This window comes from Montipora capricornis, chromosome 3, assembly GCF_036669925.1.
Source record: "Montipora capricornis isolate CH-2021 chromosome 3, ASM3666992v2, whole genome shotgun sequence".
NCBI classification, from domain to species: domain Eukaryota; kingdom Metazoa; phylum Cnidaria; class Anthozoa; order Scleractinia; family Acroporidae; genus Montipora; species Montipora capricornis.
Genome location: NC_090885.1, coordinates 68,284,631 through 68,297,103, shown reverse-complemented (window position 1 = coordinate 68,297,103; position 12,473 = coordinate 68,284,631). Strand labels below are relative to the sequence as shown.

At 38.0% G+C, this 12,473-nt stretch overlaps 1 protein-coding gene and 2 long non-coding RNA genes across 4 annotated transcripts in view; 1 reads left to right on the top strand and 2 right to left on the bottom strand.

Annotated features, from left to right (window-relative positions):
- The window catches only part of LOC138041009 (uncharacterized), a 301,351-nt gene that overhangs the window by 125,661 nt on the left and 163,217 nt on the right, over positions 1-12,473 (bottom strand). The gene's annotated exons all lie outside the window — the stretch shown is intronic.
- LOC138040986 (uncharacterized) overlaps positions 1-12,473 on the top strand; it is a 73,542-nt gene that overhangs the window by 53,890 nt on the left and 7,179 nt on the right. For both annotated transcript variants that reach the window (XM_068886741.1, XM_068886740.1), the window contains 8 exons: positions 195-337; positions 862-976; positions 2,588-2,738; positions 4,711-4,837; positions 7,050-7,107; positions 7,669-7,757; positions 10,995-11,115; positions 11,708-11,749. In XM_068886741.1, coding sequence (XP_068742842.1) covers positions 195-337; positions 862-976; positions 2,588-2,738; positions 4,711-4,837; positions 7,050-7,107; positions 7,669-7,757; positions 10,995-11,115; positions 11,708-11,749 — 846 coding nt within the window. The remainder of the gene's footprint in view (positions 1-194; positions 338-861; positions 977-2,587; positions 2,739-4,710; positions 4,838-7,049; positions 7,108-7,668; positions 7,758-10,994; positions 11,116-11,707; positions 11,750-12,473) is intronic.
- On the bottom strand, positions 9,679-10,572 carry LOC138041585 (uncharacterized). The gene is made up of 2 exons (XR_011130861.1): positions 10,322-10,572; positions 9,679-10,203 (listed from the first exon to the last, which is right to left on the bottom strand). It is a non-coding gene; the product is annotated as an uncharacterized lncRNA (long non-coding RNA).

Below are 12,473 nucleotides of genomic sequence, written 5' to 3'. Positions count from 1 at the left end.
GTAATTCATGTATAGTGTATGAGCGCAAACCAAAAGATTGTGCACGGTCGTGCACTTTCCAAACTAAATCATGCGCCCCCACCCCGCCCCCCAAAGACCCGTTTCCTTGGAGTGTGGTAACACAAAGTTGATAAGTTCATTTTTGGTCTCTTGTTGAATGCTATCACTTCAATATTCTTCAATCTCTTTGACAGGAAAATGACGTCTTCCGGTTTAAAGGTTTCACTTCAAGTGAACACCTGAGGCACGAAAAAATTCAGACCTACTTGGAGATAGTTTTACTGTGTATTTCAATAGCAGCAATAATTATCGCTCTTATAGTACTGGTTATGCTGAGGTAAGCTGACGTACTTTCTCTTAACCAGGAGCTTACAACTCTAATACTAGGTCTATGCAACGGCATTTTCACAAATCAAGGCTCGCGTCAATTTGTCACGCAATGTAATAGCCAATCACGAACGCCCATTTTGGGAAATAAACCAAACATATTGCGAGAAAGTTATAAACAACGCTTGCTCTTTCTTCGTGTCTTGATTTTGGTCACGCTCTGAAATAAAAACTTTTTTTGGCGTTGAATATTGCGGAAAAAACAAATCGAAAGTGGTTCAGCGTTGTCTGTACTCTTATCGACAACGATATTCGTCATCACAGTCTGTGATGACGAATATCGTTGTCGATAAGAGTACAGACAACGCTGAACCATGTACTTTCGATTTGTTAAATAGCTCGGTTTGTAAAGATGCCGCTCCACAAATACAATGAAGTTGTACTGTCCTAGCCATGGCCTCCTGGCTTATACATTTTACGAACGGAGAATAAATCAGGGAGTTCAACCTTATTTCAATATTCTTTTCCGTTAAGGTTGAAAAACTCTGAGCGGTTGTTTATACACAAAAGTCTCCTTTTCGCGCTGGGCCTCGGAAACCTCGTGTTTGTTCTGGATAAAACCTTGTTTGACACGAGACAAGAGCACCCGGTGAGTAGTTATCACTTCATGATACTCGATCACTAATTATACAAATTAGATATACAATGTACGCATCATGTAAACCCACTTATTATATACTCGACAAAATATCGCGTTTCTGATTGGTCAATGACTCTTTTCGTAAATTAAGCAGTAGAGGGCTTTTTCCGTGTTTACATAGCCTCATCTAAACACGAGGGGGAGTTTGGTGAATTCGAGACAGTTATGCAAACCCAAGACGCAGTCTCAGAAACGTTAAATTCGACTGTTGCTTTTATAAAATATTTCTCAAAAATAATTCGACAAATGAAGGAAATGCTGTTTTTTTTACTTGTTGATCGAAACAGATTTTCTTGATACACGCCCATATATTTCCATATATTTCCTACCAGCCAATCAAAACGGGCGTCTGACAACACAGAACCAATCAAAATTCGTGTGATGTCACAGCTATGTTAACGTACTCTCATCTAAACACAGCAATTGACCAATAAGAGTGCGCGTACTATCCTAATTATTTTATAATAGGTTATAGAGTGCAATACTCTTTAACGGTTACCAATTAGCACCATATTTTTAACCTTTTGACGACAGCGTGAGCATAGAAATGTGAATCTTTCATTCTCTATTTTTACTGAGAAACCGCCCCGAACCAATAGGCCATTTCCGAGTTCATGTCTTCCTCCTCTTCAAAGCGAGTCTAAGTGCGAAGTTTTTGTGATGGTAATTAGTTCTACTTTGCATATGAATGAAAACTAATTTTCATAAGAAAAACTTCGCACTTAGACTCGCTTTGAAGAAGAGGCGAACATGAACTCGGAAATGGCCTATTTGTTTTTCGCGATACTTCACGCATATCGTACAACGTGAACAAGATGGAATAATTGCAAAAGACTTGCGATCTTTTGAGGTAACGTTTCCGTAGATGTCGCCGTCGTGGATCTTAAAGTCTCCTTGCGTATAAAATGTGAGCGCACATCGGCGAATTTTAACTTTATATGATAGTTTCAATTGTCCCTTGATGGTTCGGCACGTATGGAGAAGTTGAACTATTTGGAATAATGAAGAAAGAGTTTAAAACGTGAACCGTAACCATTTTTAATCATGTTGTCGTTAAGGATGGCGTCGTAGATCCTAGATTCCTTAATGTGTATTTTCCTTCTGGAACAAAACCGACAACAGGCGTCCTCGTGAGATAACGGTCACGCAAAATTATCATCCAAGTAAAGTTTGTGACGTTACGATTACCAATGAAGATCACGATTTAATTTGAAGGCGTTACAAAATGCTGTGAAGAAATATTATAACTTTAGTCACTTTAATCAAGTGTAGGATGAACGATGTCAAAAGACCAAGTAATGCAACGTAACCAACACCTTCGTCACGATAAAAGAAGATAACGAAATTATATAACGAAACGGAACGATAACTGGAATCACGATATGTCACAAAATCACATAACGCAGAATAACGATGACGCGAAATCACCGTTCAAAGTGAAACTGAACACTTTTAAGCCAAATTGTGTAGGGTAATTGTATATTTTCAAAAACATCCCTAGCCATCTTTTTTCTCATTCTCTATTTTGTTTTCAAGAAGAGTCTTTGTTTTGTTTGGCAGGCTCTTTGTTCTGCTGTGGCAGTTGTCCAGCATTATCTTCACACTGCAGTATTCACGTGGATGCTGGTGGAAGGCATTAATCTCTACATCAAACTGGTCAAAGTTTTCTCAGTTAAAAAACAATGTGCTATGTACTTGGTGATTGGATGGGGTAAGAGAAAAGTCCTTAGCGATGTTTGGATTTATGCCGAGAACACTCTGCTTAGCCCGGCTTTGTTAAAAGGCATGATCATTCATAGAAAGACAGTTCCTTGTCAGCATTCTGAATTCCAGGCACTCTTTCATTTTTGTGGCTTAAGGAGGCTCCCTAAGACTTTTAGGGCCGGGCACAAGCTGGGCACTAGTAAGGCGCGTAAAGCCTGCATCGCGCGTGTTTTTCTGATTTTTGTGACGTGTGCGTGACCAAATCTGTAAAATTAACTGCTAATTTTCTCGCGTTCCCTTCCGTAAATTTTGTTTTTTAAATCGGCTAAGTTCTAACAGTTCCTATCAAATACCTTATATTTGTTAAAATTTGTCAAAGCCAATCGAATATATTTAGAAAAATGACAAATTACAGAATATTGGCAAAAGCGTCTGAACGACCTTGACTTTTTACTTCTTCAAAATGTCAGGCAATATCTTTTCCATAATGTTGCAAAGAATAAAAAAAAAATTCACGGAAGGAAAGTATAAATATTAAGGAATTCGAATTCAGGCCAAAAATAGGAATATATCTGCCCGTCATAAGATGTGATATTGCCATGGTAACGGCCATAATCCAAAAAGTGACACCCCAAAAATAACCCTCATTACATCGGTACCCATATTGTCTCTACATGGAATATGTTAAGAGAAATTAACTAGGTTTCCTTTTGTAACTCGTTCCCTGTAGTGAGGGTATTCGCAAATACTCTCGGGAGCCACCTTGAGCGCTTGCTAAGACTTTCTGACGCTCTGGTAGCACATTCTAAGAATGTCAAAAAACACACGTTGTTAGATTCTCGTCTAACGCTGTTGCGTAACAGTGTTAAAAAGCCCGTCAGACACTTTCAAGTTTAGTGCGGTAATTTGAATCTCTTATGGTGGTCACACATTAGAGCAAACTGAGCTGAAATTGAAAGTGTTCTCATAGTTTAGTATAATTTATTTGAGTTTCATCAACAAGTTGGTGAGAATCACACCACAGAGCAAAGTACTAATTGATAGTGTTTGCCCTTTACAAGGACAAATCAGAACACAGAGACATGCACTGTGCCGTTCTCTCCTCTCTTTCAGTCTTAACAGTGTGGGTCCTTGATGTTCCACAGAATTTTGAGAACGAGAGTTGTGAGACAGGGCTTTCAATACGCTTCAGCGCTTAGAACTTAAAAGTTTGACAACTTCAGAAGAAATTACAGAGGCAGTAGTTTCTCATCAGACGCTTAAGCCCCATTTACAAGAGCAATTTCTATGTGACAATTTTATGTGGCAATTATATTTGATTGTGCAGATAGCGCAACAAATAATTGTTGACAATTACCAGTTAAGTGGGTCAGCAATACCTTTAGACAGCAGAGATAAAGCAGAAATAAGGCGAGGTTGCCTGGTCGTTCTCCAGTGGCGCTCACTGAGAGGCAGGAATTTTGTCACATTTCATTTGACGAGTCGTCTACACCAGCAATTTTTCGCATTTGACAACTATTATTTGTCACACAAGAGCTAACACGGCAGCTTTTCAGCAAATACAGTTGTCACATAAAAATTGGTCCAATTTCCTTGTCTACACGTGCAAATAAAACTAACTTGTCACATAAAAATTGCTCTTGTAAACGAGGCTTTAGTGTGGGGTGCTTAATAAATCGATTCAGCCAGTCCAAAATACTTACTTCTTCAGATTTTCACATTCTCTTCTAGTCCGGTAACAAGAAAACAATCGATAGAATTTGTTTGAAATAGAGTTAACTGAATAGAGTGTAATGTGAAGTGCTAGATTTCAATCCCATATGAACCATGTGAGCGTTAGCCCTACAGATGGAAATGGGCCCACACAAGGACAGAGAAAAACTCTGACCAGGGTGGGAATTGAACCCACGACCTTCGGTCTTGACTGTATCTTGCACCATCGTGCGAAAGGCTTATAGCGCGAATGTTCAATTCTCCAGGAATCCCAGCAGTCATTGTTGGATTAGTAGCAGCAATCCGACCCAGCATATTTGACATGAGTCAATCTCAGACCGCCGAAGTCACATGTGGAGCGCTAAATCTCACTGTCTACATACAGCGAACAAGGTATCATTAACATGAATGTTTTAAGATATAACGGGCCCGTGGGGAGGACGGCAAACTAGTTGCTTGGCGAAGGGCGAAGGATAGTCCTCAGTAGGCAGGATTCAAACCTACGACCTCCGTAACACCGGTCGGATGCTCTACCTGGGCCCGGTTATTCGAAAGCCGATTAACTTAATCCAGGATTAGCGAAACATTAATTTTGTTTCTTGTTTTCAATTTAGTGAAAATTTTCTTTTGCTTATTTTATTATTGACCTCTTGTAATGTAATGTTGTGCCGAATATCAGCGTTGAACAGAATTTGGTTATTTTTAATCTGGGATTTGCATTAATCGGCTCTTGAACAACCGTGCCCTGGGGCCTGTTTCTCGAAAGTCCCGCAACTTTACGTGCCATTTTTCGGGTGTCACAGTTCCCTTAGTGTCTCAAGAACGGAGAGGATTTTTCCGGAGGAGTGAAGTAGTCAAACTTCACAATCAATTTTTTTTGGTTTCCTTGAAAACATGTTAAAAGCTCAGCTTTCCAAAACAAGCGCTTGGAAGTTTCACAAATAGTTTTTCGGGACTTTCGAAAAACGGGCCCCTTGGGAGCTGGATGGTTTGTAGTTGCTCAATGGGTAGAGCATTCGACCAGTGTTACGGAGGTAGTAGGTTCAAATCCTTCCCAGGACTCGATTTGTCAGTTGTCCTTTCGCCCGTTGTCTAGCAACGAGGCTTTTGTACTCATTGTCTTGTTTTGTTCAGAATAATTCTGTCCTTTTATTGTGATGGTTCAGTTATTGGCAAAGTTTACAGTGCGAATTTCTCAATAAAGAAGACAACCGTATATAATATATCATAATTGTTCAAGATGACGACGTCCGGGGAATTTGAAGTGAAAATAAGTAATTCTAACATTTCCTTTTTTTTTTCCATACAAACACTTTTTGAGAAAATTGTCGAAAAAAATTTGATTGCAAACATTATTTTGTTCTGCTTAGAACTATTCATTAGTCAGAGTGGAGGTTCACTTTAACAGTTTGAAGTTAGAGCAGCTTTTTCGTGCTCGTCAGCAAAGTTCACCAAGAAGCCGATTTGTTTCGTCGACGAAACCCTTCAAAATCATCGTTTCTAAGTTGCATGCAACCTGCTACAGCAAAGGACCTAACTACACCAATAAGCTTAGACACTTCATTGAAGAGGAACAATTTTAGTTCTTAAATCTTTAACAATTATTCCTTTAGCGAACGCTGGATGTGACGTGATAAAATGCCTTATCACATACGGGGCAAAATTACTGAATGCTGATTGGCTGAGACGGAGGGCAGTTGCTTATCCGAAGCAAGCGAAGGGACAATTCTGACTCTGATTAAACTGCTTTTTATCCACATGTAAAATACAGTTTAATTAAATTAAGCTCTATTTCTGTTGACAGCATCGATTTATTGAATTGAACTTTATCCAAACGAAAGCTTGTTAAGTTGGTTGTCATTTGTCGTGGCATTGAACGAGCTTCCCTCAATAATTTTGCCCTGTATGTGATAAACATGTAATCGCATTGTGCCCTCGTGCAATGAAGGATTAATTTCACTTGTATTTTTCAAAGTTTTCTAAATTGCCCTCGACGATCGTCGCGTGAAAATGTTGAAAATACGCGTGAACGCCCTCGAGCCCATGCGATTACATATATAAACAAAGAGGCATGTGGCGTCGAGTTGGTTAGAACTAATCTCATATATATTCAACAAGTGCGAATGCAGTTATTATTGTAATTATAAAAGTTCATTAATTCCGAACGTTCGGATACTCGGAAATGTCGCTTCCCGTTAGAAGTTTTTCAACAGAGTAGCACTCGGCGCGTTCATACGGTATATTAGTTGTTATGAAATTTTCAATCTCGAATGTTGCATTTCTAGCTTTCTGATTCAAGTTGGCTCACTAAATCTTGGTTATCACCTCATATACCGTAATGACCTTATATGGAAACTGATTGCCCTCGTCGTTTTGTGAAAACTTAGACAACATCCTCTCGTTCTGTATGTAAAACATTTCAAAATTCACAGAAAATTTAATAAAACAGTTATTCCATTCACGCTTATTGGACATGAGACTGTGTATAGCTAACTCGGCGCTAAGCCCCTCGTTGGCTTTTACCACCATCTTGTATCCACTCAGAACGCTATAAGCGCAATATCTGAGGTTTAGGTAATAGCTGCACATATATTTTTTTCATTAGATGCTGGATGAACGGAAGCCTTTGGATTTACAAGGGACCCGTATTGGCCATTCTCCTGGTATGAAAGCTAACTGGAGTAATAATATAACCTGAAAAAATGACTCACTCCTGATCGGCTAAAAACGAGTAAAATTCTCGTGCAACAGGGTTCCGAATTTGTAACATAATTCCAAACTTGTTAATTGTACTGGTAAAGGACGTTTAAACGATACTGTTGTAAAAGTTTGAATTTGACTGACGTAATCTGTTTCAACCCATCAGTTAAATGAACTTCATTGAAAATCAAAGCGTTCGCTGTCAAAATTTCCCTTGACTGTTTAGATTTTCTGTCTTCCTCTTTTCCATGTATGTTATTTATAAGTAATCACACGACTTCTTGTGTAACTTGTTATAAAGAAGCAGTTGTAAATTTTTCAGATCACAAATTGCTCTCGCTCAACAGGCTGTATCAATAATCTTGTTAATTTGAGAAATTTACTCGCGCTTGTTTCTACGAAAGTGCCTTCAAAAACGTGTGATTGCTTGTACTGATGGCATTTTGAGGATCATCTTTTTTTCTTTTTTGGAGTACAGTATTTGAATCATCTGTTTCCTTTTTGTTTGTTTGATTTTTCTTTAGGTCAATTTTGTGTTGTTTGCGATTCTTCTTCGCGTAATCTTTGGAAAAATATCTACCAAATATGGCAACAATCGAGTGATCATCGCAAAGTAAGAATGTACATTAACTAAAAAATAGGTCCGCAATGCGTACTTGGGGTCTTATGCTTAGCTTAACTCCATTCAGCTCTTACAGAATTTGGTACTACGGTCTCACTTTTACCAAGCGTGATTGGTTCAAAATTTGCCATAACAATGCAGCAGTGAAATGAGTTCCTTAAGTATGCTTCAAATTCCAGACCTGTTCAGAATTTTACATCGATGACTTGCCACTAAAATTTCTCTTAATGCCATTTGCACAGTTTAGACAACTCTTGCTGCACGCTACATCATCTCTATCAGCTATTTACCAGTAACAGAAGCACTAGATTGGCTAAGAAACAAGCATGGCACTGTCATACATTCATATGATCTTATAAATGATCAAAAGAATGCTGAAATTCAACTAGAATTCTAAGATGAATCATCACTAGATGAGGCATTCAATGAACAAGTACTCTCAGAGCTTGGTGGAAATCCCCACACTACTGGAAATCAGTCCATCACCAGTAACAATGTATAAACAGCCAAGAGAAATACCTGATGACCAATTACGTCGATCAGTTACATGTAGATCATTACATAATAAAAAACGCAACCTAAAGCTTACAACAGGGTGCTTTCATGGACTAGAAATAAAATGAAAACCTCAACAGTCTGAAGTCACAAAATGTTGAACCAGTTTGTTTGTTTATAACTGGAGGTGGTGGTGCTGGGAAAAGCCATTTGATGAAATCACTTTACCACACTAAAGTAAAAACCTATAGACATGCTCCAATGAATCCTGAGATTCCAACAGTGTTACTAGCAGCATCTACTGGAGTAGCAGTAATAAACATTGATGGTACACACAGCATTAGCAATACCTAAAAATACAGGTGATGATGTGGAGGAAAGTCCAGGTCCTACAATGTTTGACATCATTGGTCCAACAACCACTGTGTCCGCTGACTCTAGTCAAGGAAATGAAGCAACCTTTGGTGTGAATGCTGGAAGCAATGTGTAGCAATGTCACATACTGCTATGATATACCACCAAATACAAGATATTAGTTTGTGGGCTAATTCTACTTTGAACAATATTTTGGTTATTGGAAATAATCTATACAGTTCTATAACATGTTCTGTGCAAACAAATGACTATTTGCTGATAACTGATGTTCCAGACATGGTTTCAATATTTGATAAAGTGTATTCATTACAATATACACCCTTTTAATAAGTCTAATATATGCCGTTTTTCGCTAATGACGTCAAACTCATGCTTTTAAAATTTATTCAGAAATGTACAAAGGCTTCAAAAAAGAAAAGAAATCAGAAAAGTTTTTGGCCTTTGTACATTTCTAAATAAAATCTGAAAGCAAGAGTTCGACGTCATTAGCGGAAAACAGCATATATTAGACTCATTAAAAGGGTGTATAGTGAGTCATTTACTGGAAGTTTGTTCATGACATCAAACATTGGTCCATATATGTCTCTTAGAAATTCACTTCTAGGAGTATTTTCAAACTCTCAACGGAATTACAATTGTTGTTTGTTAACTAATGGCATTAATACACTATATTCCAATAAATACACTGTATCAAATATTGAAACCATGTCTGGAACATCAGTTAACAGCAAATAGTCATTTGTTCGCACAGAACATCTTATAGAACTGTATAGATTATTTCCAATAACCAAAATATTGTTCAAAGTAGAATTACTCTTGTATTTGATGGTATAATACCAGGAAGTGACATTGCTACACATTACTTTACCAGCATTCACACCAAAGATTGTTTCACTTCCTTGACTAGAGTCAGCGGACACAGTGGTTGTTGGATCAATGATATCAAATATTGTAGGACCTGGATTTTCCTCCACATCATTTGCTTGCCTTATAAGCAATGGGATATAAACATTGTAGCACATCATTTGTGCAAACCAAAACATCACCTCATTACACGACTTGTAATGTCCAACAACTTGTTTTAATGTTGGCAAGTAAAACACATTTAAGTAAAACATCATAAGCATCGTATTCCAAAATCGCCCTCGCACACCTGAAAATGCATCCTTGACTTTCACAAAATTGTTGTGACAGCCGATCCTTGACCGGTATTGTTCGATTGTTGTTCCCATGCTGGCGGCTAGTAGCAGACAACAGTAAGAGTACGAAACACTATTCTTTGAGAATGCAAAACTCTTATTCAATGCCACTATTTTTTAGAGTACAATAACTCTTTCAGTTTGGGATGTAACCCACACCGACATTTCAAGCCGATAAATACTGGTTTGTGATAGCTTGTGAGATACTTGTGAGGTATGTGGTGCGCAACGGATTTCGAGCCAATGAATGTGGGCTTGCGAAAGCGTCTTAGCTTCAGTGCAATCCGCACTAAACACAAGCCGAGTCTAAATATGTTGGCTTGCGAGAGTAAACAACTCCCGGTATCGATTCCACTCAGCGACGTCACCTGGATGAAATAAAAAAGAACAAACAAGGCAGGCTAGGATAGTTAATTTTCGAAATGAAAGAAAGAAAACCAATCTGAAACAGCACGACAAATCAATTTTGAAACACAAATAACTTACCTTACAACTAATTTGCGACGGAAAAATCTTCAAATTTTTCCCAAAACAGGGAAAACGACCGCAGATTTATTTGCAAACAACGAACGCTAGAAGCAATGGCCGACACTTGAAAACAATGACCTCGCAATTACTAGTACCCAGTCTACAAGCCAGACTGTCACGTGTGTTGTCCTCCTCAACTGACAAGATTTGCCCCTGACTTAGGGGTCTTTATGCATAATGCATAAGACCCCAAAAATAAGGTGAACTAATACTAAAAGGAGGTCATAACTGAACCAAATGATGTTTTATGTTGTTTGAATTATCAGTAATTATTTCATGAGTTCTTGTGTAATACAAGTGTCGAAAGAAAACAGGGATAGCGCAGTGTTGAGCGCTTTCGCCTCCCAACAGGCAATGTGACAATGGTACCTCAGTTTTCACTTTTCCTCAAAAACCAAACTACGATTTGATGTGAGTTGATTTGATTTCTGTACAACGATGTCCCCAAAAAGTGCCCCAGCGCTAAATATAGTTGACACTTCAGTAAAGTTCATTATTATTATTATTATATTATTATTATTATTATTATTATTATTATTATTATTATTATTATTATTATTATTATTATTATTATTTCATTTAGAGCACACTTGCGATAAACATCGATGGCTGGTTTTATGTTTTTTCGCAGGAAAGGTCTTAGGAGCATTATTGCTCTCCTGCCTTTGCTTGGTGTCACTTCCTTGTTGGGCTTTTTCATCGAGTTCCATTACACACTGACCTACTTGTACATTTTGCTGAACTCTACACAGGTAAAAGTAATATTAAAGGTAACTTACTCGGAGCTTGAGTAAGTGCGGGGTATTGAAACCTCGGCACTGACGATGCATACGTGGAGGTTTGTCGCTGGGTCTCTGCGACCCTTACCAGCACTTGACCACACCCCGCTTTGTTTTAAAACTCTGTAATAACCTGAAAATACCCTCTTTTATTCCACAATTATTTTGTAAAAAAAAACCCACTACATTGCTCGCCTTGCTAAAGTTAAATGCCATTTGCCTGGAATCTTTTCCCAGATGCATTTCTTGCAATTGGCCCGCGACGGGCTGGTACCTCCCTTTTCCTTCGTTGCAACATTCTGAACATCAGGAACAGCAGCGTTAATCATGACCCACTTGTGCTCTTTCTTGAGCTCGAGGATGAGATCTGGGCTGTTGTTCTCAATCTTTCTGTAGTTATGACGGTGTTCTCCCAAGTAAACCTATTATTATTTATTTATTTGATTTTCATTTGTTTTTGTAAGAACATTTGTCGATTTCGGAACTCATTTTGACGATCACTCGAAATCAGGCTGCGTCGCCAGGCAACATAAAACCTGACAATCTTCTCTCTTTGTTGTCGCAGGGTGTTGTATTTTTCATTTTCCATTGTGTTCTTGATGACCAGGTAAGCGACAAACGTAAATTGTATTTCACTCAAAATACTAGAGACACGAAGGCAATCTAGAAAATTCACAGTTTTTCCTCGAGCACCCGTTGGATATGAGATGGTTGGGACTCTAAGATCTAATGTATAGAATTAGCCAAGCCTAAAATCGGAGCTCCCGGATATTTATCTCATTTGCGTTCGGTTGAAAAACATGGGTCCTTAAAGTCCTAAGAAACTAATTAACTTTTCTGAACTTAATTTTTTATAGCAATGTGGCTAAGAAGCCATAAAATAGGCTTTTCAGTATTGAAAAAAAAAATCAGAAAAAAACTGAGGACTTTTCAAAAAGATAACCGTAAGTAAAAAAAATCGCAAAAATATTGTTCTGGTACAAAAAGATGAAAAGAAGTTTTTAAAATTTAGTTAGCCAATATTTCCACCAAATTTGGCTAAAAAAAAAGAATCCATGCATTTTCTGGATTTTGTTAATCAGGCGTCGACATCTGTCATTTCTCCACGAGGCCAAACAAAGGGATTGTGTTTCGCATAATTAATTATACTTCGGTCTTGGGTGGGCAAAAAATATGAACAGATGTTCAAAACCATGTTTTTTAACCAAACTTTCCGATTTTTAAAATCCAAAATATGACGTTTTCATTCATGAGAGGTTAATTTGATGATCTAGCGCGATTCTCAACGCGAAAAAGACGGCAACGAAGTAGTTCATGGCATTTAACAACAT